This window comes from Neoarius graeffei, chromosome 27 (genome assembly GCF_027579695.1).
Source record: "Neoarius graeffei isolate fNeoGra1 chromosome 27, fNeoGra1.pri, whole genome shotgun sequence".
In the NCBI taxonomy this organism is placed as follows: Eukaryota; Metazoa; Chordata; class Actinopteri; order Siluriformes; family Ariidae; genus Neoarius; species Neoarius graeffei.
The window spans coordinates 31,573,769-31,597,315 of record NC_083595.1 but is presented as its reverse complement, the minus strand read 5'-3'; the positions used below and the strand labels follow the sequence as shown (position 1 = coordinate 31,597,315).

Below are 23,547 nucleotides of genomic sequence, written 5' to 3'. Positions count from 1 at the left end.
GTTTAATATAACATCTGTTTAACTTATAACGTGAAAGTAAGGTTAATAATGTAAACTTAGATTACACATTTTTCAGTTTTACTCAAATTAGGGTGGTGCAAAAATGAGTACACCCCACAACAAAAACTACTACATCTAGTACTTTGTATGGCCTCCATGATTTTTAATGACAGCACCAAGTCTTCTAGGCATGGCATGAACAAGTCGGCGACATTTCGCAACATCAATCTTTTTCCATTCTTCAACAATGACCTCTTTTAGTGACTGGATGCTGGATGAAGAGTGATGCTCAACTTGTCTCTTCAGAATTCCCCAAAGAAAATAATTTCTTTACACCACAAAGGTGAAGGCTATAAGATCAGCAAAGCTTTACTTATCAGTCAGAATACTGTAGCAAAAGTGGTACAAAAATTTAAGAAAGCTGGAACTGCAACCGTCTCACAGAGACGTCCAGGTCGTCCACGGAAGTTAACACCTCGACAGGAGCGTCTTCTGATGAGAAGGGTTGAAGAAAATCGGCATGCAAGTTCTCTGCCGTTATCTAAAGAAGCAGAAAGCCAAACTGGGGTGACTATTTCCCATGACACAATACGGCGTACGCTGCAGAGGAATGGCATGCATGCCGTCCACGAAAGAAGCCTCTCCTAAAGCCCAGGCACAAAAAAGCCCGCCTAGAGTTTGCCAGGGCCCATGCTGACAAAGATGAAGACTACTGGGACTCTATACTCTGGAGTGATGAGACCAAGATAAACGTTTTTGGAACTGATGGCTTCAAAACTGTATGGTGTCGCAAAGGTGAGGAATACAAAGAAAACTGCATGGTGCCTACAGTGAAACATGGTGGCTGCAGTGTCCTTATGTGGGGCTGCATGAGTGCTGCTGGTGTCGGGGAGCTGCATTTCATTGATGGCATCATGAATTCACAGATGTATTGCTCTATACTGAAAGAGAAGATGCTACCATCACTCCGTGCCCTTGGTCGTCGTGCACTTTTTCAACATGACAATGATCCTAAACACACATCTAAGGCCACTGTTGGATTTCTGAAGAAGAACAGGGTGAAAGTGATTCAGTGGCCAAGTACGTCTCCTGATCTGAATCCAATCGAACACCTATGGGGAATTCTGAAGAGACAAGTTGAGCATCACTCTCCATCCAGCATCCAGTCACTAAAAGAGGTCATTGTTGAAGAATGGAAAAAGATTGATGTTGCAAAATGTCGCCAACTTGTTCATTCCATGCCTAGAAGACTTGGTGCCGTCATTAAAAATCATGGAGGCCATACAAAGTATTAGATGTAGTAGTTTTTGTTGTGGGCTGTACTCATTTTTGCACCACCCTAATTTGAGTAAAACTGAAAAATGTGTAATCTAAGTTATATTATTAACCTTACTTTCACGTTACAAGTTAAACAGATGTTATATTAAACTTTCTTTTCAACATTTCGGAAATTGTTTGTGTTCATTGAGATATTGTTTAAAATGTTCCTTTTCAAAGGGGGCGGACTCATTTACGCTGAGCACTGTATAAATCACACTTATATATATATATATATATATATATATATATATATATATATATATATATATATATATATATATATATATATATACACTGTATTATAACATCGTAACATTCAGCCCAAGTGAATCGCTGATTTGTAAATACCCCAATGTATTTGATGTCTCAATTAATTTCTTCCAGTTGACTAACCTGCAGATTTGGGATCCTCAAGTCTCTTTTGGATTTGGCAAATGAGGCCCTGGATGAGGCTGTACACTTTGTCGCATGTTTTCACTGGATTTTGAACGGCTTTCATAGAGCTCACCATAGAGGGACTGCCTGTTGGAGCCAGCTGAGTGGGAAAATCAAGAATAACAGGTACATGTGCATGTTGCATATCAACTGAACACACAGCGCTGTTGAATTTTTGAATCTCTTTGAACAGAAGGTGCTCACTGATTTTCTGTAACGGTCGCTCAGAAAATAAAATCACTTATTAATGTACTCATTCTAAAGTTATTATTTTTATAGCAACGTCTAACAGGTACCTTATATGGCAGATGTGCCTGATACTCAAACTAATAAACAGATTAAAAATTTGTTGTTATTTCATAAAGAAAATGCATAATCGTTGACATGGTGAAGCTTTCTATAAGGAAATGTTCATTTGGATGGAGTGTAACAGAGGTAAAAGCGTAACTAAGATTTTCATCATGACAAAGTATTCAGGATAGAGGATTTTGTGACTATTAATGGATAAAAAGTAATTAATAAAAACAAACTGCTGTGGTATAAGAGGTATAAGTACTTTGAGATGCGCCGTTATAGGAACATAATTCACTTCGGCTTTAATCCAGTCACGTCAAACCACCCTGTGGTTGATTATTTACCTCTAACAGCACACCTTGTTGGGTTTTATTCCTTACATGCATTACAACACAGCTAACACACACATTTTATATACATACATACACACATATATAATTTTTTTTTTTTATCTAACCGAAAATCTAAGACAAACACAGACCAGTCCAATCCAGAGCAAACTTCAGCTGGTGAAAAGGGTTCACCTTGTCAAAATCTTCCTCGGTGAAGTCGTCATCTTTCTGCATGATCTCATGAAGCCTGGCTTTGACACGGTGCTGACAGCCGCTCAGTGAGTCGAGGTCATTATCCAGCAGGCCGTTCATGTTCGCACTCTTCACCATCTGCACCAGAATGGGGGTCAGCTCGCCCTCCAGCGCCAACAACCCCTGCCAGGCATGTCTCAAAAATGATCTCTGTTCACAGAACACACACCTGCACACCGATTCATTTATCTGACTGGCAGATTAATACCTTTGCAAAGGCAGCTGCAGTCATCTGCACCCTGCCTTCATCGGAGGCGTAGATCTTGAGGTCGTGGCGATAGGTGCTGTGGAGCCGAAGTAGGCCACAGCCAGGAAAGCCAGCATAATCCCCTACACACAAAAACATACATCAGAATATATCATCAGGCAAGACCCCCAAAAAAGAGAACATGTACATGCCTTAGTACAAAAGGATTTTTCATACACGCTATTCCCTCATTATAAACACAACAAGAGTGGAAGTGATTTATGGTTCTGCACACACAGACATTAACCCACTCAACATGTAAATATATAGAAACTTTATTTAATAGATCATCAAGACGGTATTACATACGGAAACCGAGAGAGGCCCTTCATATAATCCTTTTTTTTATTCACCTTGTTATCCCGAGATAACGACATAATTAATTCAGGATCTCGAGAAAACAACACAACTAATTCGAGATCTCGAGAAAACAAAACCGTTATTTCGAGATCTCGAGAAAACAAAACAATTATTCCGTGATCTCGAGAAAACAAAACAATTATTTCATGATCGAGTAAACAGCTGAGAAATGGTTCATTCAGGTATGCCAAGAGACTCATGATATGCTGACTTTGGGGCTATTTCTCATTCTGTATAGACGCAACTTTGGTCATTAGAATGTCTGGAATAATCGATCACCTAATAAGGCAATATTTTGATCAGGGGTTGACACAGAGAGAGATTGCATTAAGTCTTTTAATAAGGGATAATTTCAAAATTAGTCCGCGGCACCTCCGCAGAAGACTGGCCCAGCTTCGTCTCTACCGACGGAGATGCAGTGATCCAGCTGAGATCACGGAATAATTGTTTTGTTTTCTCGAGATCTCGGAATAACGGTTTTGTTTTCTCGAGATCCTGAATTAATTATGTCGTTATCTCGGGATAACAAGGTGAATAAAAAAAAAAAGATTATATGAAGGGCCTCTCGCGGCTTCCGTAATTACAAACCATGTTCAAAAGTAATTTTTCCACATTAAAGGCTTTATAATTGTACATTCCCAATATTCTGACAAAAAGAACCGAGACAAAACCTATTAAAAATCACAAAATCCACACAGTTTAACCTTAATTAATTCTATAGAAGCAATCAATGTGATTTGTAACATTCCCAAATAAGCTGTATGCTCTAGTTTTTCCAGAAAGTATTCACCCTCTAATGATTAGTTCTCTTTTTACTCTATTGCAACATCAAATTTAAGCACGTCAGAAAGGGATTTTTTTTTCTGCTCCTCTTGAATCATAATGAGCATACAGATACTTCAAAAATATTTATATGTCCTCAGTATTATTTGAAAATTAAAAAAAAAAATCTAAAAAAATAAATAAATCCTGAATTGAGAAATGTTCACCCCTTTGGTGTCAATTGTCCTTTTGTAGCAATTACAGTTTTGAATCATCTCAGATATGTCTGCATGAGCTTTGCACATTTTGATTGTGCCAGAGTTGCCACAAAGCTTTGTAACTCCACCAGTGTTGTAGCTGGACTCTTGGACATTTCTCTGACAAGTGCCCTTCTTGCCCAAGCACTCAGTTTGGCCCAATCTATATAGTGTCTGTGTTGTATCACATTTTTCCCCTTTGTTATAATGGATTTCATAATGCGTCTAAGGCGGTTCATTGAGGCTTTGACAATGTTTATTAATCTTTTCTATCATTTTTCCTCCGGACAACTTCATCTTGAAGATGCTTGCACACTTCTTTAGTCTTCATGACGGCTGGAATCATCTACAACCCCGATTCCAAAAAAGTTAGGACAAAGTACAAATTGTAAATAAAAACGGAATGCAATGATGTGGAAGTTTCAAAATTCCATATTTTATTCAGAATAGAACATAGATGACATATCAAATGTTTAAACTGAGAAAATGTATCATTTAAAGAGAAAAATTAGGTGATTTTAAATTTCATGACAACACCACATCTCAAAAAAGTTGGGACAAGGCCATGTTTCCCACTGTGAGACATCCCCTTTTCTCTTTACAACAGTCTGGGGACTGAGGAGACAAGTTGCTCAAGTTTAGGGATAGGAATGTTAACCCATTCTTGTCTAATGTAGGATTTTATCGTAGCCTGCAGGGAATCGGCAGTCAAACTTTCTGTCACATGTCCCAGACCTGGTGAAATGTAACTGAATTGTCTTGGCCAGCCCTAAGGGTCCCATCTGCATCTCATCACTGCTGAGGAGTGTGCTCCCATCACCCAGTCAAGGATCCAGCCAGAGCAGGTCATGATATATTTTTTACCATATTAATATGCCATTGTTGTGTGTTATGCCTGATGTCAAGACTCTCGTCTCTGCGAGCCTACCACACAGATTTAATACTTGTCATTTTTAGGGCATACCTAACAACATGTGTTTTCTTTCTCTCTCTCTTCCCCTCCCATCTGTCCCTCTGAGTTACATGTTGGTCCTGGGATTGAGATGCTGGCCTCTTCTGCCCCTCGGACCTGCTTGATCCATCCTGGTGCCCTGTGTCTGGTCGGAGTTTTATCGCATCGCTCCTGTGAAGGACGGCCCCATGAGGACAGTTGAGGGTTATACCTGGAGGACGCTCTGGACTCTTAGAGTAATGCTTTTATGGCTGAGGACTACAGTTGTCTTGCTAACTTTAGGACTGCAGTTGTCATGAACAGTTTTGCACTCAAGTTTCCATCAATGAAGAGTTTATAACATCAACGAAACTGTCCTCATGTTAAAACTGTTAATATTATAGTCAGGCTGTCTGTTGTTGCCCAAATGAGGATGGGTTCCCTTTTGAGTCTGGTTCCTCTCGAGGTTTCTTCCTCATGTCGTCTGAGGGAGTTTTTCCGCGCCACCGTCGCCACAGGCTTGCTCATTGGGGATAGATTAGGGATAAAATTAGCTCATGTTTTAAGTCGTTCAAATTCTGTAAAGCTGCTTTGCGACAATGTTTATTGTTAAAAGCGCTATACAAATAAACTTGACTTGACTTGATTCTAGTTGCTCAACTGTCTTAGGTCTTTTTTGTCGTATCTTCCATTTTATGATGCGCCAAATGTTTTCTATGGGTGAAAGATCTGGACTGCAGGCTGGCCAGTTCAGTACCCGGACCCTTCTTCTACGCAGCCATGATGCTGTAATTGATGCAGTATGTGGTTTGGCATTGTCATGTTGGAAAATGCAAGGTCTTCCCTGAAAGACACGTCGTCTGGATGGGAGCATATGTTGCTCTAGAACCTGGATATACCTTTCAGCACTGATGGTGTCTTTCCAGATGTGTAAGCTGCCCATGCCACACGCGCTAATGCAACCCCATACCATCAGAGATGCAGGCTTCTGAACTGAGCGCTGATAACAACTTGGGTCGTCCTTCTCCTCTTTAGTCCAAATGACACGGCGTCCCTGATTTCCATAAAGAACTTCACATTTTGATTCGTCTGATCACAGAACAGTTTTCCACTTTGCCACAGTCCATTTTAAATGAGCCTCGGCCCAGAGAAGACGTCTGCGCTTCTGGATCATGTTTAGATACGGCTTCTTCTTTGAACTATAGAGTTTTAGCTGGCAACGGCGGATGGCACGGTGAATTGTGTTCACGGATAATGTTCTCTGGAAATATTCCTGAGCCCATTTTGTGATTTCCAATACAGAAGCATGCCTGTATGTGATGCAGTGCCGTCTAAGGGCCCGAAGATCACGGGCACCCAGTATGGTTTTCCGGCCTTGACCCTTACGCACAGAGATTCTTCCAGATTCTCTGAATCTTTTGATGATATTATGCACTGTAGATGATGATATGTTCAAACTCTTTGCAATTTTACACTTTCGAACTCCTTTCTGATATTGCTCCACTATTTGTCGGCGCAGAATTAGGGGGATTGGTGATCCTCTTCCCATCTTTACTTCTGAGAGCTGCTGCCACTCCAAGATGCTCTTTTTATACCCAGTCATGTTAATGACCTATTGCCAATTGACCTAATGAGTTGCAATTTGGTCCTCCAGCTGTTCCTTTTTTGTACCTTTAACTTTTCCAGCCTCTTATTGCCCCTGTCCCAACTTTTTTGAGATGTGTTGCGGTCATGAAATTTCAAATGAGCCAATATTTGGCATGAAATTTCAAAATGTCTCACTTTCGACATTTGATATGTTGTCTATGTTCTACTGTGAATACAATATCAGTTTTTGAGATTTGTAAATTATTGCATTCCGTTTTTATTTACAATTTGTACTTTGTCCCAACTTTTTTGGAATCGGGGTTGTAATCTGCCATTTTAGCTGTGAGGCCTTCCAAAGTTCGAGATATTTATTGTGCAAGCATCCAATTCCACACAGGTGGGTTTAAAATTAACAGGTGCATCCTATTGAACATATGTAGGGTGAACTTGTGAAAACTAAATACTAGTCCTAAGATTGTTAGCTTGTTAAACTTATCCGTTATGCAGTTTTAGATCATTTTGAAAATAATTGTGAAGACATCTAAATACTTGGTCTGTAGAGGCGGGCACTGTATACATCAATACTACATTAATGTACACTTCAGTAAATAAATTACTGTTCAGTAAGTTGGGGTGTTAGTGAATGGAGGTGTTAGGTGCAGCTTTGGTTTAATAAGGGGATGGAGGGAACATTGCAGCAGACCAGTTATTCATTTCAGAGTCCAGAGAATCATAGAAGTGCTCCAAGCCCTTCTTACCACAGCCACCTGACTTCACCATAGGCAGAAGTAACACAGCTCTCATGCCACAAAAACACACAAAACAGATCTAAAATGGGAAAGAGCTGTTGTGCGATTGACTGCACAAATAGATTGAACCTCTCTTTGTACAGACTGCTGAACACTAAAGAAAAGAGAAGCAAATGGAGATAGTAGAAATGTTCATAAAGTTTTATTCAGAAAAGGCCTATTTGGTATTAACGTTTTCATTTTTAATAAAAGGAATATTTTAGTTAAACAGGCTATTATATTTTACTTCAACCTTTACAAATGTGGGCAAATTATTTTTTGTTGGTTATTAAGAAAATTATATTTTTAACAAAAGGAATATTTAAGTTTATAAAGAACAGGAAAATATAATGTTGCATTTTTTGGTCATAAAATTTTCATTTAATGTTTTTCAAACATATCGTAGGAAAATCAAACTGTGAACACAATATTGTGAATTGGATGAATCATTACATGTCTATTTATTACCCCATGTACTGGATTTAAAGCACCAACTTTCATAAATTCCTACAAACGGCAAGGAATATAGCATATCTGATAATAAATAAACAATTAAGAACTAACAAATCAAGGTTGTCTGACTTCACCCTGGTTCACTGGATGAGAACAGATTTACACATTCCTAAAACATTTTTGTCCCCACCCTACATTAGCTGATTTTATATACATAATGTATGTGATATTAATATGATTAGAAAAATGGACATGAATTTGGAAGCACGACTCCTGTCCGTGGCCACTGGGTCACGCATCAGACTAAAATACATGGGCCTATAGTAAAATAAAAAGGGTTAAAACGTAGGCTGTGTGAAAAGCATGATATGAAGTCATCTGCTACGTAACATTAGCCTAAAATGGGGAAATAGGAAGCAACAGAAAGAGGGGAAAAAACAAAGAATGAACGGAGTGAATGAAAGAAAGATCATAAAAATGCAAATGTGGAGAGACCGCAGAAGTGTGAAAGAAACAGTGTAGGAAAAGCTGAAAGAGAAGAAGTGTACCTTGTCCTCCAGGGTACATGCAGCGGAAGGCTCGACCTAGCTCCTCTGCCTGCACGCGGCCTGCTGGCGTTAACTCACCTCCCCACTTTAACACCAGCAGCAAGGACGGACATTCATTACGTGTGTCTGCTGATAAGACAACACCACCATTATGTCACATGCATGAATCAATGTGAACAATTTAGGAATGCAGTGTGAAAATCCTGAGTCTTCCTGTACCTTCTTCCTCACTAGAAGTCTTAGGCTGCCAGTGGGGAAGGTAAGTCAGCTGAACTTTCCTGTTTATCCCAGAGAAATGGCCATACCTACATACATAAGATTAGTGGTGGTGAAAACAGACACCAGAAATGAAGCTGTAACCCAATCGTACCTACACAAGCTTAACTGACACTGAAAACAATATGATAAAACAGGCAGCTAAAACCAGAGGTGGACAAAGTACCCAACTCCATTACTTAAGTGAAAGTACAGATCCCACTGGTCAAATGTTACTCTGATACAAGTGAAAGTTGTCCAGTCAAATTTTTACTTAAGTTAAAGTACTGAAGTACTTGCTTTTAAAAATACTTGCGTATTAAAAGTACATTTTCTGTCAACGCATTGTTGTATGATTGCCACAACACTTACAAAACCTAACGCTGTTACCAAAGACAGAAATGTGAATTCACAAAATGAACGCATGCTGTGCATCATGGTGGTTTAACGTTAAGCTAGCTAGTCAGTGAAACTCTACCTGACATGCTAGCAAATGCTTTTCAAACTCAAAATCATATTGTGTAGCTAACACTACTAGGGCCCGTTTACACGAGGATGCTGTCGGGTAAAAACGACTAAATATTTTATCGGAAGTGCCTTTCGTCTACACGGGGACGGCGTTTCCGAGGCTGAAAAATGGAAAAAATTGAAAACGCCTTCCAGAGTGGATAAGTTAAAAACAGCCCGTTGCATATCCGTCTAAACTACCCAATACGCGAAACTCTGCTCGGATCTGCTCACGTCGGGTACGCGTTTACGTCATACATATGTCATATACTGTACATGCCAGCCCGGGAAGTAAGAAAGTAAGTAAAAAAGTAAGAGCATGTCTGATTACATCGATCCAACGGACCTTCAAGCTGCTCTGGCAGCTTTAATAAACGTCCAGGAGTCCTTCGAACATCTATACCGAATCTGCACATATACCGTTAATGAACAGAGGCGGGTATAGTATGCTCTTACTTTTTTACTTACCATAGCCAGAGTAGTCAAAGTTTTCGCGGCGCAGATGTGCAGATCAGACAAGATGGAAGACGTTGCGCATGCGTGCAGACATAGCGCAGGTCTTTCACAGCATCACCTAGCCGCCTGGCATGCACATCCAATTGAATTCCACACATTTATGCGTCACCGTATAGACGCAGATTTCTTCCTTGAAAACAGTCGTGTAGACGCGGAAAAAAGTGAGAACGAAAATGGACTTTTGCGTTTTTGTTTCAGACCGTCCCCGTGTAAAGTGGGCCCTAGAAAAGAAAGATTTCTACATTCTGTTTATTTGGCAAGATTATGCTAAAACACATTTCTGAAAGGACTTCAGATAAGTTAACATTATTCGTGTTAGCGTAACTCTGTTTTTACATGCTAACTAACAGCGTCCAAGATAACTAGCTATGTGTTAACGTTAGCCGCGGACAAGGCTACGACAACTTGGCAGGCAAATCCATAGAAAGTCATTTGACTAACCAGACTGCATAGCTATTGCAACGTTATCACTAGCTCTAAAAGCACAGACAACTTCACTGCAAGCTTTCTCTTGGAATAAAATGTTTATATACCTCAATATGCTTCCGCAGGTTGGACGGCGAGTTTTTGTAGGCCGTGATGTGGTTCGTTTTCGGCAAACAAAGCAAACATTTAAAACGAAATGAATCTTTAATCCTTTCAGAAAACTGAAACATGGGTTCTAGGTATAGCCATGGGTGTGTGTGCGTTCTCCAGAAGAACCGCCTCCTTCCATTCTGCCATCAACTGATCGTGTTCAAATAGCGCTGCGGAGAAATCATTGAACTTGATTTTATCCAGTCTATGGACGTGACGTGACCCTAGTGATTACTGATCGGCTGTCTCAGTGTCACCTGCGAAAAAACCAATCACGTTTTACAAAAGAAAAGAAAAAAAAACATCCACTTTCAAAGCTGCTTCATAGTAACGAGGACCTTGATCGAAATGTAGTGGAGTGAAAAGTACAAGATTTGTCTTTCAAATGTAGTGAAGTTAAAGTCGTAAGTTTCCAAAAAAAATTCATACTCAAGTAAAGTACAGATACTCAAAAGGTGTACTTAAGTACAGTACTCAAGTAAATGTACTTTGTTACTGTCCACCTCTGGCTAAAACATGACAAACACCCAACATGTAAAAATCACTAACATTTTTAGTGTAACCCAAAATGTTTGACTGGGTTGTTGGGATTCTGTGAATTCTATAATCATCTTTTAAAAATGTGAAAATATTCAATATATCAGCCTTTCTCAACCGGGGTGCCGCAGCACCCTGGGGTACTGTCTGGCTTCGTTAGGGGTGCCGTCAAAAAATGATATATTCTAACATTGAAATAAATAAAATGAATTAAAATTCCAAAAAACACTAGTTACACTAATGCAGATCATCGCCGCCTCATGCATCATCAAAATTTGTCTCACGGCCCCCTTTCCCATGCCACGTCGTCACTGCCGGGGTCAGCGTATGGTCAGCGTGACTACGTATATTTTATATAGGGGTGCCTTGAGAATTTGCATACTTCTGAAGGGTGCCGTGACTGAAAAAAGGTTGAGAAATGCTGCAGTATAGTACAGCCATAAAATTACAACCATTATGTCAAATAGCATGTGCCATAAGCCTCGATCACAACCGGCCATACGTGCTCCTACGTGCAAAAAACGCAAGAAATGCACGGAGGGCGCGTGTAAAACGCACAAAGGGCACGCGTGTGACGTGCTGATTTTCAAGCCGTAGACTGGCCGCAGAGGTTCTTTGTCATGTCAAACAAACTCTACGGGCGCTTATATTTTTTTCAGGTTGCAAGACAAACTTACGGCCAATGTGCGTCTTTCTCCACGAACAAAAAAAAAACGCAGCAATTTGGGAAACGCCAAAAATTGCACAGCCAAAAAATCGTACGTCCGGTTGTGACCTAGGCTTAAAGGAGTCATAATGTGCAAAATCAATAAATACTTTTGCTTATATTCTTTTTGTAGTAACTCCTTTAAATGCTCTAAAATGCAATACATTTTCAAAATAGCATTTTAAAAATTTTATGTAAAAATAAAAAAGAGCGAGTTTTTAAAATATTCGAACCCCCTGAGCCTTAAATTGAGGCTTTGAAATGTATCCAAGGTGCAGATTAACTAGATCATCAAAAAAAAAAAAAAAAAATCCAGTCTCTAAGAGGATTTATTGTTCTGCCCCTGCAGAAGCCAATAAAGCAGAGCTGCTGTACTCAAACTCCAGATTCTCCATTTAACTGTGGTGTGGCCCATCAGAGCCAGAGCATTCACAACAGCACCTAAAGTGTCACTCTGTACCAGCGTCGTAGTCGAGTCACTAAACCTCAAGCCCGAGTCCAGCCTCGAGTCCCCAGTGTTCAAGTCTGAGTCAAGTCCAAGTCATTAAAGGAAATTTCGAGTTGAGTCCACTATTGATCTGAGTCAAGTCCAACACTCCAATCGCACCATGCGACGGTGGCTGTTTCAGCGCCATTAACATTAGTTTGTCCCTGAACATGACGTATGAACAGGTGAATGTGCTTCTCTTTATCAGGAAGTGTGAAGCATTCTGTCAGAGCTGGTTGGTAGATGGATGTAAGTGCAGAAGGTGTGTTTATCAATACAAGTGAAGACGGTAAACAATCCAGAACGGCAGGCAAAATCGTAAAACGGTGAAACGGGCAACAGGTCGAGCGAGGCACAAACAGGCTATCGTAGACTCGGCAGAATCAAAGACGAGAAACAGGAAATCAGGGATCAGAGAACCAAACAAGGAAATAAGGCTCGGTAACGTATCAGCAATGCCGTTTTCACAGTTTTTATATAGGTGCGCTGACTGTGCCTTAATCCTGTGAAGGTGCGAGTCGTTTCCAGTGCGCGCGCGAGAGTCCGTTTGGTGCACACGCTGTCCGGAGCGTGTGTGAGAGTCTATCTGATGCACGTGCCAAGGCGTACAGGTGTGACACTCTTGTACGAAAATTAATGTAGATATAAATATCTTATGCGAAGTTACAAAAAATAAAGAAAGAAAAAAATCGGAGTCCTCGCCTCCAAATTACGAGTCCGAATGCAGTTAACGTACGAGTCTGAGTCCAAGTCCAAGTCAAGTCACGAGTCCTTAAAGGTCCCATGGCATGAAATTTTCACTTTCTGAGGTTTTTTAACGTTAAAATGAGTTCCTCTGACCTTCTTAAGTCACCCCAGTGGCTAGAAATTTCATAATGTGTAAACCAAACTATGCCCAACATTTGAGAATGGCGCGTCAAAACGGCGCGTTGATAAGCTCTTCCCTTTACTACGTCAGCAAGGGAGATGATCCCCACACCCCCCCTCTGGATTCCCACCCACTGTATGGATTGCCCCGCCCAGTTGTAGTGAGGAGACCATAGAGGACACAACAACATGGCATCACCTAAGCGAGCGAAACATGGAAATTGCGCTGTACATGGATGTGACAACGCAGAAAACCCTGAAGACGCAGTGGCTTAATTTTATTTACTCCAATAATACGCCATCGAGTCTACCTAAGACGGTGTATGTTTGTCGGAAGCATTTTCCTGAGGAATGTTTCCACAACTTGGGACAGTACAGGGCAGGTTTTGCACATCAGCTGTCACTGAAGCCTGGGTCCGTACCAAGCATCCCTGCCGCATCAGCCACAAACACCGAACAAGTAAGTGTATAACTGTTAAGTCGTTTTGCCGTGTTTTAAAATCGGTGCGTTAGCCTAGCAATGGCTACATTAGCTGTGCAGCTAACCGCTTCCTGCAGTTAGCCAGGTAATCTGCACTACAAAACTAAAGAGCATGCAGCGTGCTCTGTTAAACTGAGTTTAGTCTGGAAATTGACTGTAACTTATGAGCTTATGTTTGACTACTGCTCCGCAATGCATGTCTTCTGTTGGATAAGCGATATGTTGCTGTAGTTGCTGCTTCTATCCTCTTTGGTTATGGAGTGCGTGTTCAAGCCTAGGGTATTATACGTTCGTAAACTACCACTCCGAACACTCTCACTCTCTGTTCTCTGTGTCACGTTGAGTTTACGAAAGGAGTCCGAGGGAGAATGGGGTTTTGTCTTAGCAGCGTGGCTACAGGCGCTGATAGCAGCGAGTATGTGTGCGCGCAGCTTGGTCAAGCCCCTCCCCCTCCCCCCATGGCCCGCCCCCACCCTCTACCCTTCCCCGCCTCCTGTTTCTCATTAGCAAAACGACACACTGGGAAAAGCGCTGAAATGGGGCTTTCTCCCAGGAGGCTATATTTACGTGCCGAGGGTTCATTTCGAGAAAGGCTGCGGATATAACATCCGGAAACCTCCACGAGCCCGTTTAAAGCATCAACAAACCACCATGCCATGGGACCTTTAAAATTAGGGCACGAGTCGGACTCGAGTACTACAAGCCTGCTCTGTACATCATTCTAAAAGCTAGCCGAAAATTGAAACTAGATATATGAAACAAGAGCAATGCAAACGTAGGTTGTTTGTTTGTTTTTTTGTATTTTACAAATGCAGTTAGTTTGATGATGATGAAAGAAAACTGATACACTGACAAACTGGGGCTGTCGAGTTTATTTTCTTAGTTCTGCTGACCAAGTGATGGATTTAAATGTGTTAAAAAAAAAAAATTCAGTAAATTGTTCTGGCAAAGAAAGGGACACCTTGATATTGTTCCAAAATAGTGTGAATTTTCACAATCCACATCATATTCTATTCCCCACTGTAGATGTTTTGGTACAGCTGCCGTTCATTTGCTCTGTAGTTGCATTACATAAACGATTTAATGAAAACACTTTTGATTTTCGCCAGCGAGACTAAATGTTCCCATTTAAGTGGTCCAGATATGAACAGATTCTCACTCACATTTCCAGAACAGTCTTAAGCTGCTCCAGTTTTGACTTCTTCTCTTCGATCTCACAGTCGCTGTACTGCCCCAGATCTGCTAACAGCAGCCTGCTAATATCCAGCACTTCCTGAAGGGTAAAACAGTATCTATGAACTGCCTGACTATATCCAGTACAGTACAAGAGGACACCAGAATAAAAATCAGGTTTATCGGCCAAGTATATTGACACACACAAGGAATTTGGTTCTGGGAGTCGGTGTCTCTCTAGCAATATAGAAAAAGAAGAAAATGTAAATAGAAGATATTACACGGTCACATGAAGATATGCGGCGGCATGGTGGTGTAGTGGTTAGCGCTGTCGCCTCACAGCAAGAAGGTCCGGGTTCGAGCCCCGTGGCCGGCGAGGGCCTTTCTGTGCGGAGTTTGCATGTTCTTCCCGTGTCCGTGTGGGTTTCCTCCGGGTGCTCCGGTTTCCCCCACAGTCCAAAGACATGCAGGTTAGGTTAACTGGTGACTCTAAATTGACCGTAGGTGTGAATGTGAGTGTGAATGGTTGTCTGTGTCTATGACTACGTTCAGATTGCACCCTGAAACGACCCATATCCGATTTTTTTGCCCATATGCGACCTGTATCCGATTTGTTATTGACAATCTGAACGACACAGATCCGATTTTTTCACATGCGACCCAGGCCGCTTGGATATGTGGTCCTAATTCCGATTCATATCCGATATTTTCACATGCGACTGCAGTCTGACCGGACAGGTCGCATTCATGCGACCTACACGTCATCAACAAGAGACAAACGTCACTATTCTGCGTTGGCTAATCCCGCCTCTTTGGTGGAAAACAACAACATTTGTACAGTTTTCAGAATTTAAATAGACTTTTATAGAATTGATCAAGCTAATGGTGGATTTGGTAGGGACCTGGATGTTTATCTGTTAGCCTGATTAAATAAAACAGTTTCTATAACTGATTTATAACTTAAACCATCCTGTATTACAAGATTATAAGATTGTTCTGGAAATTTCCAGTAATTTGACACCTTCGGTCTCATTAGTCTGCTGCCCACATTAATCAGATTATTGTGCGAGTTCCGCCGCCACCACAAAAACCACATCGCCAGGTCTCGCCTCATCTCCATAGCAAACTGCACTGGTGTTTATGCACCTTGAGCCAGCGCTGAGAGAAGTTGCAGAATTCAGCTGGCTATAAACAATCTAAATAAATATTTATAAAAATGTAGAAAAAGTTTATTAATATGACGAAATAAATATGTGCAAATTATTAAGCCTGAATTAAGAGTTTGGTAATACAGCGGCCGTATCCCAAATGACCGCCTACTGAAGCTCGAGTGCACTATATAGAGTTTAAAAATCCATTACTTCCTAGTAACATGTAGTGCACTTATATAGAAATTAGAGAGACATTTAGGAGTCAACCCTCGTTACCAGGCTACACGTTTTCATTTCAGTTCAGAAACAAAAACACACACGAGACCTCACACTTTAACACTAACCAGATAATTAAACAAACAAACAAACAAACAAAAAAAAGAAATCATTAAACTTGAAGAGTGCGCTTTTTTTTTGTTTACGTATTACGTAGATGTGCTTATTACGTGTCAATTTGCGCATGCGGGACACTTTTGGGTCGTTTTCCGTTCATATTGGAGATCGCATACAAGTCTCATATAATTGGTAATGTGAACAGCCTAACAAAAAAATCGGATTTCACAACAAATCGGATATGGGTCGTTTCAGGTTGCAGTCTGAACGTAGTGTATGTGTCGGCCCTGTGATGACCTGGCGACTTGTCCAGGGTGTACCCCGCCTTTCGCCCGTAGTCAGCTGGGATAGGCTCCAGCTTGCCTGCGACCCTGTAGAACAGGATAAAGCGGCTACAGATAATGAGATGAGATATGCAGTTTATCTTCGAGTGGTGAATGTATATTTCATGAGTGAGTGAAGCGACTGAGGGAAAGTATTTTCAACATGAGAAGATAAACTTCATATCTTCGCACAACCGTGTAATGTTCTTTATATTAAATGGACACATTAAAAAAAAAAAAAACGCAAGTAAATCAAAAGAATTTTAATTCTGAATCAGTTCACCATTTTGACAACGCACATCTAGTCAGCAGGAAAACATTGGGCGTGACGTCATCAGAGTGAAATATACGGAAGCGTCACTCAGATCCGTGATGTATTTTATATGAAAAATATGAGTTTAACACAAGAAGTTTTGAAACATCATATCTTCAAGCCAAAGTGTGATTTTCTTTGTATTATATAGACACATTCATAAACAAAAAGTACCCAAATTTATCAAAACGACTCACTGATTTCCTCACGAGTGACATATAGAGATTTATGTCACGGTTTTGGTTCTCCATGTCCCAGATTTAGCTCATATGAAAAATACGAGTGGTGCATTTCCCAGTAAAATACTCCTGTTCATATAATATGTATATATAATGTACAACATAGACAGTACATAATATACAGACAATGTGCAGGTTATTTACAGTACGAGACACCATATACAAAAATATACGCAAGATAGTCAATGTACAATGTACAGTGTGGTAGTGCAAACAAGAGTATATACAGTGGTGCTTGAAAGTTTGTGAACCCTTTAGAATTTTCTACATTTCTGCATAAATATGACCTAAAACATCATCAGATTTTCACACAAGTCCTAAAAGTAGATAAAGAGAACCCAGTTAAACAAATGAGACAAAAATATTATACTTGGACATTTATTTATTGAGGAAAATGATCCAATATTACATATCTGTGAGTGGCAAAAGTATGTGAACCTTTGCTTTCAGTATCTGGTGTGACCTCCTTGTGCAGCAAAAACTGCAAAATATAACTTTTTGGTTTAAATGAGAAGCGTTATGTTTGGAGAAAGGGAAAACACTGCATTCCAGCATAAGAACCTTATCCCATCTGTGAAACATGGTGGGGGTAGTATCATGGTTTGGGCCCGTTTTGCTGCATCTGGGCCAGGACGGCTTGCCATCATTGATGGAACAATGAATTCTGAATTATACCAGCGAATTCTAAAGGAAAATGTCAGGACATCTGACCATGAACTGAATCTCAAGAGAAGGTGGGTCATGCAGCAAGACAACGACCCTAAGCACACAAGTCGTTCTACCACAGAATGGTTGAAGAAGAATAAAGTTAATGTTTTGGAATGGCCAAGTCAAAGTCCTGACCTTAATCCAATCGAAATGTTGTGGAAGGACCTGAAGCGAGCAGTTCATGTGAGGAAACCCACCAACATCCCAGAGTTGAAGCTGTTCTGTACAGAGGAACGGGCTAAAATTCCTCCAAGCCGGTGTGCAGGACTGATCAACAGTTACCGGAAACGTTTAGTTGCAGTTATTGCTGCACAAGGGGGTCACACCAGATACTGAAAGCAAAGGTTCACATACTTTTGCCACTCACAGATATGTAATATTGGATCATTTTCCTCAATAAATAAATGACCAAGTATAATATTTTTGTCTCATTTGTTTAACTGGGTTCTCTTTATCTACTTTTAGGACTTGTGTGAAAATCTGATGATGTTTTAGGTCATATTTATGCAGAAATATAGAAAATTCTAAAGGGTTCACAAACTTTCAAGCACCACTGTAATAAAAGAGGCACAAATGGCACAATAGCATAAAGCAAAGATGGTTCAGGTCAGCTGTTTATGAGGGTGATGGCATGGGGGAAGAAGCTGCTTTTTAATATAATGAGTTCTACAAGAAATAAAGAAACTAAAAAAAAAACTAGCAGATGTCTTTTTCAGTCTCTAAATAGTGGATTATGAGCTGCATTTGCATGTCAAAACATATAAGAGTAAGTGCTTTAATTAAGTAAATGTGGCTGGTTACCTGCAGCTGTTTGGGTTTCTTTAGCTTCAGTTTGCCGGTTTTGTAACCTCCGTACTTTTCAAACAGTTCAAAGAACCTGAGGGGGAAAAAAAAAAACACAAGGACAAATCCCTCAGCATGGGTGTCTCTATGGATCCAATAAAGTTTTACTCAGAGCCACACATGGAACCTCACATGGGATTTCTGACTTCCATTTTCATCTTCTGTTTTGGTGTTCGATCTCCATGGCGGATCACTGCGATCACGCAACGCAGCTCCATCCTACACAAGTCAAAGATGCTTCGGTCATTATTCCAAACCATTTCCATGTGCATATTCCGCAAAAGTACACAATATACAGATGGAAATTGTTTATTCGATGAAGAAAATCGCTAAAAAGAATATGAAATCTGTGCGGAAATCAGCATCATGGACTCACATGGTGCCAGATGTTGTAGGGACTATGGGAATGTCCTCTGCCTCGGTGGGAATAGACCAGGGAATATGGAACTGGGGAGCCAGCTCCCTCATCACAATGTTCCTATGGACAAACAACACAACAAAAATTCTCACTAAACCTATGGTAGGAAATATATCATGCATGTGATAAGCTTGGAAGCTTTTCAGCTTTAGGAGCCAGTGAGTGAACTGTGAAGCTGACCTAACATTCTTCACCTGGCCGATCCAGGATAGTACACTTATGCCGCTTTTCCACTACAAACGTGGCTGAGTTGGGCTGAGCCGTGCCGTGCTAAGTTGGGCTGAGCGGGGCTGTTGGAGTTGCATTTCGACTACAACCGCGCTGAACCGTGCTGGCTGGAAGTGGGTGGACACATTGGGTGGAGTTAGCGAAAGTGGGTGGACGTCACGTGATGTCGTTAAGCAGCGCAAACAGTGACATCAGTGATCTTTTAAGCGGTAGTCTCACGACCCGAATAGTAAACAATAAACATGGAGTCGTTAGTGTTGCTGGTCTTGGTGCTGTGGCTTGTTGTCACCGACAACGCCAACAGATACTGGCAAGAGCGTATAGATGAGGCGAGGCGCATAAGGCTTCAGAAATTCTCGTAATTCGTAATTCTTCTTCTTCCGGGTTTACTGTGTTTACAGATCCCAGCGTGCTCGCAGGGCGTGTGTTTGCATGTGAGGACACTCTTCCTCACCAATCAGTGCACAGGGGAGTGTCTGCTCACACCCCCAGCCTCACTCGGCTCGGTTTGGCTCGCTTCAGCCCTACTCCAAAACGGTGCGAGTTTTAGGGGCTAAGCAGGGCTGAAGCGAGCCGAGTCGTGCTGTTCTTTGGTAGTCGAAACGCGAGCCGTGTCGGGCTGAAGCGAGCTGAAGTGAGCTGAAAAAGGGTAGTGGAAAAGGGCCATAAGTACTGCGGAGCTGAATTTCAGCACAGACTTTTACCCTGAAGTCACCATCATGGTATTTGATAGCTACATGGAACACATGGGGTCATTTCTTTCAGAGTGCAATCTATGTTTGTGGCAAATAAGGCATCTTGCCGAGTTGGACTGGTTTACAGTAATTTAACACAAAAGTCTTTTAGCACAACTCAAGTCCTTTTGCGCAAGTTATAAGAACATTTAATCTTAATAATAAATACCGACTGATCATGCTTAAAGATGTTTCATGGATTTTTTTTTAATGGAAGTTGCTGAGATTCCAATCAAGTACGAGCAATTGTATTTTGCCATGCCGCCATCTTGAAACCGCTATGTTTGATGTAGCCTGTACGCTAGTCACCAATCTCCCTCCAAACAATTTCACAGTGCAGCTACAGTCGACTTCCAGGTTAGTTTTATGAAACTAGTAAGCTTAAAGTATATTATATTTATTATTATTTACAATTTGGTAATTTAATAACGAATGAAAAGCCTATTTAAATTTACAAGAGTTTCGAGAAACATTTTAGAAAGGCCATTTTTCCACTGACTAAACATTATTAAACTAAAGTTTCTCTGTATATTCTTTATCATAAATTATTTACAAAAGAGAAAAGCTGAAGTAAGGAAAACTATTTACAGCCATTTCATTAAGCTATTTACATTTTAAATAAGAGTAACTATTAACTGCTGTGACTTCTCGTATTTTATTTCGATTACTGTGACCATTCCACATTGAAATGAGAGCTGTGCGAAAGGATTTTAGATTTGTGCTTAATGACTTGTGCGAAATGACCAGATACTGTTTGATTTTGGACTGAAGTTTAGTGCTCTTATCCACCGAGAAAAATGGATCTCTCCTAAACTAGCAGGTGGCATTAGGCTGGCACAGTAGGCAGTGTTATAATCTCACAGCTCCATGTTCTCTCTGTACCTGTGTGTCTGTCCACCAGGTTTTCAGATTTCCTCCCACTTACTAAATGTAAATGAATGAACTATATATTTCCAAAACCTGAAAATCTATATATGTTATTTACCAGCTGGGAGTTCCGTATTGGGGGCGGCACGGTGGTGTAGTGGTTAGCGCTGTCGCCTCACAGCAAGAAGGTCCGGGTTCGAGCCCCGTGGCCGGCGAGGGCCTTTCTGTGCGGAGTTTGCATGTTCTCCCCGTGTCCGCGTGGGTTTCCTCCGGGTGCTCCGGTTTCCCCCACAGTCCAAAGACATGCAGGTTAGGTTAACTGGTGACTCTAAATTGACCGTAGGTGTGAATGTGAGTGTGAATGGTTGTCTGTGTCTATGTGTCAGCCCTGTGATGACCTGGCGACTTGTCCAGGGTGTACCCCGCCTTTCGCCCGCAGTCAGCTGGGATAGGCTCCAGCTTGCCTGCGATCCTGTAGAAGGATAAAGCGGCTAGAGATAATGAGATGAGATGAGGTGTGAATGTGAGTATGAATGGTTGTCTGTGTCTATGTGTCAGCCCTGTGATGACCTGGCGACTTGTCCAGGGTGTACCCCGCCTTTCGCCCGTGGTCAGCTGGGATAGGCTCCAGCTCGCCTGCGACCCTGTAGAACAGGATAAAGCGGCTAGAGATAATGAGATGAGATGAGTTCCGTATCGTGAAATACCGTGACCGAGGTCTTGAAAGTACTGAGCGAGGCCCTCTGGGCCGAGGTCATTATTCAAGGCCGAGGTCACGGTATTTCACCATACGGACCGACCTTAAGCTGGTAAATAATATATATATATTTTTTTTCTTTACCAAATTCTAACAGAAAACGAGAGCACCCAAAAGGGAAAACCGAGCCGAGCCGCCATTTTGAATCCTCATTCACGGCTGTAATGCAAATGGCTTCCTCCTCGGTATACAAGTGCACTTCCATGGCAGGAAAAAAAACTACATTTTACTGCCTATGTAGTCCCCTACTTATACAAAACTGAGTCATTCGGGGTTCAGGCATGTTTTTGCTCGGCGTTAGCAACAGTTACAGGTTTTTAGCTTTCTCCTGAAATGTTCTCTTTTATTTCTTCTTCCTCAGGGTAGTAAAACTCGCTTTTGCTGTGAACACTGTTGTTATCGCTATCCATGCTGTAAAATTAATGCTATTCTCCTGTAGCCTGGCAAGCCAGACTAAATGTGAATATTTAGTCTGGCCTCGCTCGTAGACATTTCCGAAGGGTGGGGGTGGAACAACCCGCTGTCTTTCAAACTGTCTCTGTGCGTATAGGCCAACGCTCTGACCAATCAGCGCAACAGTGACTGTGACGTAGTCAGAGCGACAGAAAGCAGTGGGGGAGGCCTTGAAATAAATAATTTTTCAAAATGCGTATTAATTAATAAACAGGGTCTAGATATTAAGAAGTTTGGAGATAATGACCACAAGTTTGGAGTCTGTACCACATACTTAACATACACTCTTATTTTTTTCAAGGGTTTGCTTAAACTGTTTTTGAGAGTTTTTATTTTTATTTAGTGTTGTTTGGTGAAATAATTTCCCTTAAATTTAAAATAACGGGAAAATAAGAAACAATCAAAAAGTAATGTTTCAAAGCTGTTTATTAATTCTTCGTACTGCACAAACTAGCCCCATCCTTTTGGCTACGAGCGGAGCCAGCTGGTAGATCAGACTTTTGCCATAGCCGGTCGGCAAAACAGCAAAAACGTCCTTCTTGAAAAGGAATGAGCGGAGAGCCTCTTCCTGCTCATGTTTCAACGAAAACTCCAAGTCTAATTCTTCTAAAACTGATTCCAAAGTGGAGTCAAACGCGCGCTGTTCACTAGCCGTAGCCATCTTTCCTGCTGCACTTTCTCCAGCGTCGCGCAGCTTTGTCGTCACTCCTGCAAAAGCCCGTCCAAAGAATCCAAACAAAAACCTTGCGTTGTGATTGGCGGGCACGATTTGATGCCCGGGGTGTTTTGTTGATATGGTGCGAGGCTAGACCCACGCGCAGGCAAAAAATATTTTTGGCCGCTAGGCGGGTGGGTCTAGTTTACTAGGCTAATTCTCCTGAGAAATGCTGGCAAAAATTTATAAGATTTTTGATAATCTTATAAATAAATCTTATTAAAAAAATGTTGACAAAAAAATGCTACTATGTTTGTTGTTGTTGTGAACGAGCGAGTCACCAGAGGTCCATAACCGGGGTCCGTAACTGGGGTCTGTATCGTAGGATACGGACCCGCTCACCAGCCAATCAGAGCGCAGGATTTGATGGAAACCGGACCGCGAAAAAAATAAAAACATTTCTAATCAAAGACATAAAGTATAACAATAGTGCAATATTTGTCAAACGGTAAAATATTAAACAAGAATGCAGCTGTAATGCAAGTATTAAATTACATCTTTTGGTTAGAGAAGATATTTTATAAAGCAGAATTTCGAAGAAGATAGGTCCTTGTTTTTTTTTTACTTGATATGTGTTGCCTTTAAAAATGTTGACATTTGAACATATTGTAGCTCATTTCAAAGTAATCTACTGGTAGCTGAAAATAATTGTGTGTGCCATTACAGTTTTTAACAGTACAGCATAAAATGTATAGTATATTTATTCATTCAACTTCAGTAACCATTTTATGCTGGTCAGGGCTAAATTGGATCTGGAGCTTATTCCAGGAACGCTGGACATGAGGAGGGAATAC

The 23,547-nt window shown here is 41.0% G+C and overlaps 1 protein-coding gene across 9 annotated transcripts in view; it reads right to left on the bottom strand.

The window, feature by feature from the left end:
• The window catches only part of ppip5k1a (diphosphoinositol pentakisphosphate kinase 1a), a 144,086-nt gene that overhangs the window by 67,120 nt on the left and 53,419 nt on the right, over positions 1–23,547 (bottom strand). For 6 of the 9 annotated variants that reach the window (XM_060912016.1, XM_060912017.1, XM_060912015.1 and 3 more), the window contains 9 exons: positions 18,958–19,059; positions 18,714–18,800; positions 18,540–18,615; positions 14,662–14,771; positions 8,786–8,871; positions 8,567–8,695; positions 2,842–2,963; positions 2,574–2,756; positions 1,714–1,855 (listed from right to left, as the gene is read on the bottom strand). In XM_060912016.1, coding sequence (XP_060767999.1) covers positions 1,714–1,855; positions 2,574–2,756; positions 2,842–2,963; positions 8,567–8,695; positions 8,786–8,871; positions 14,662–14,771; positions 18,540–18,615; positions 18,714–18,800; positions 18,958–19,059 — 1,037 coding nt within the window. The remainder of the gene's footprint in view (positions 1–1,713; positions 1,856–2,573; positions 2,757–2,841; positions 2,964–8,566; positions 8,696–8,785; positions 8,872–14,661; positions 14,772–18,539; positions 18,616–18,713; positions 18,801–18,957; positions 19,060–23,547) is intronic. The other 3 variants (XM_060912018.1, XM_060912020.1, XM_060912022.1) reach the window with 1 other exon arrangement.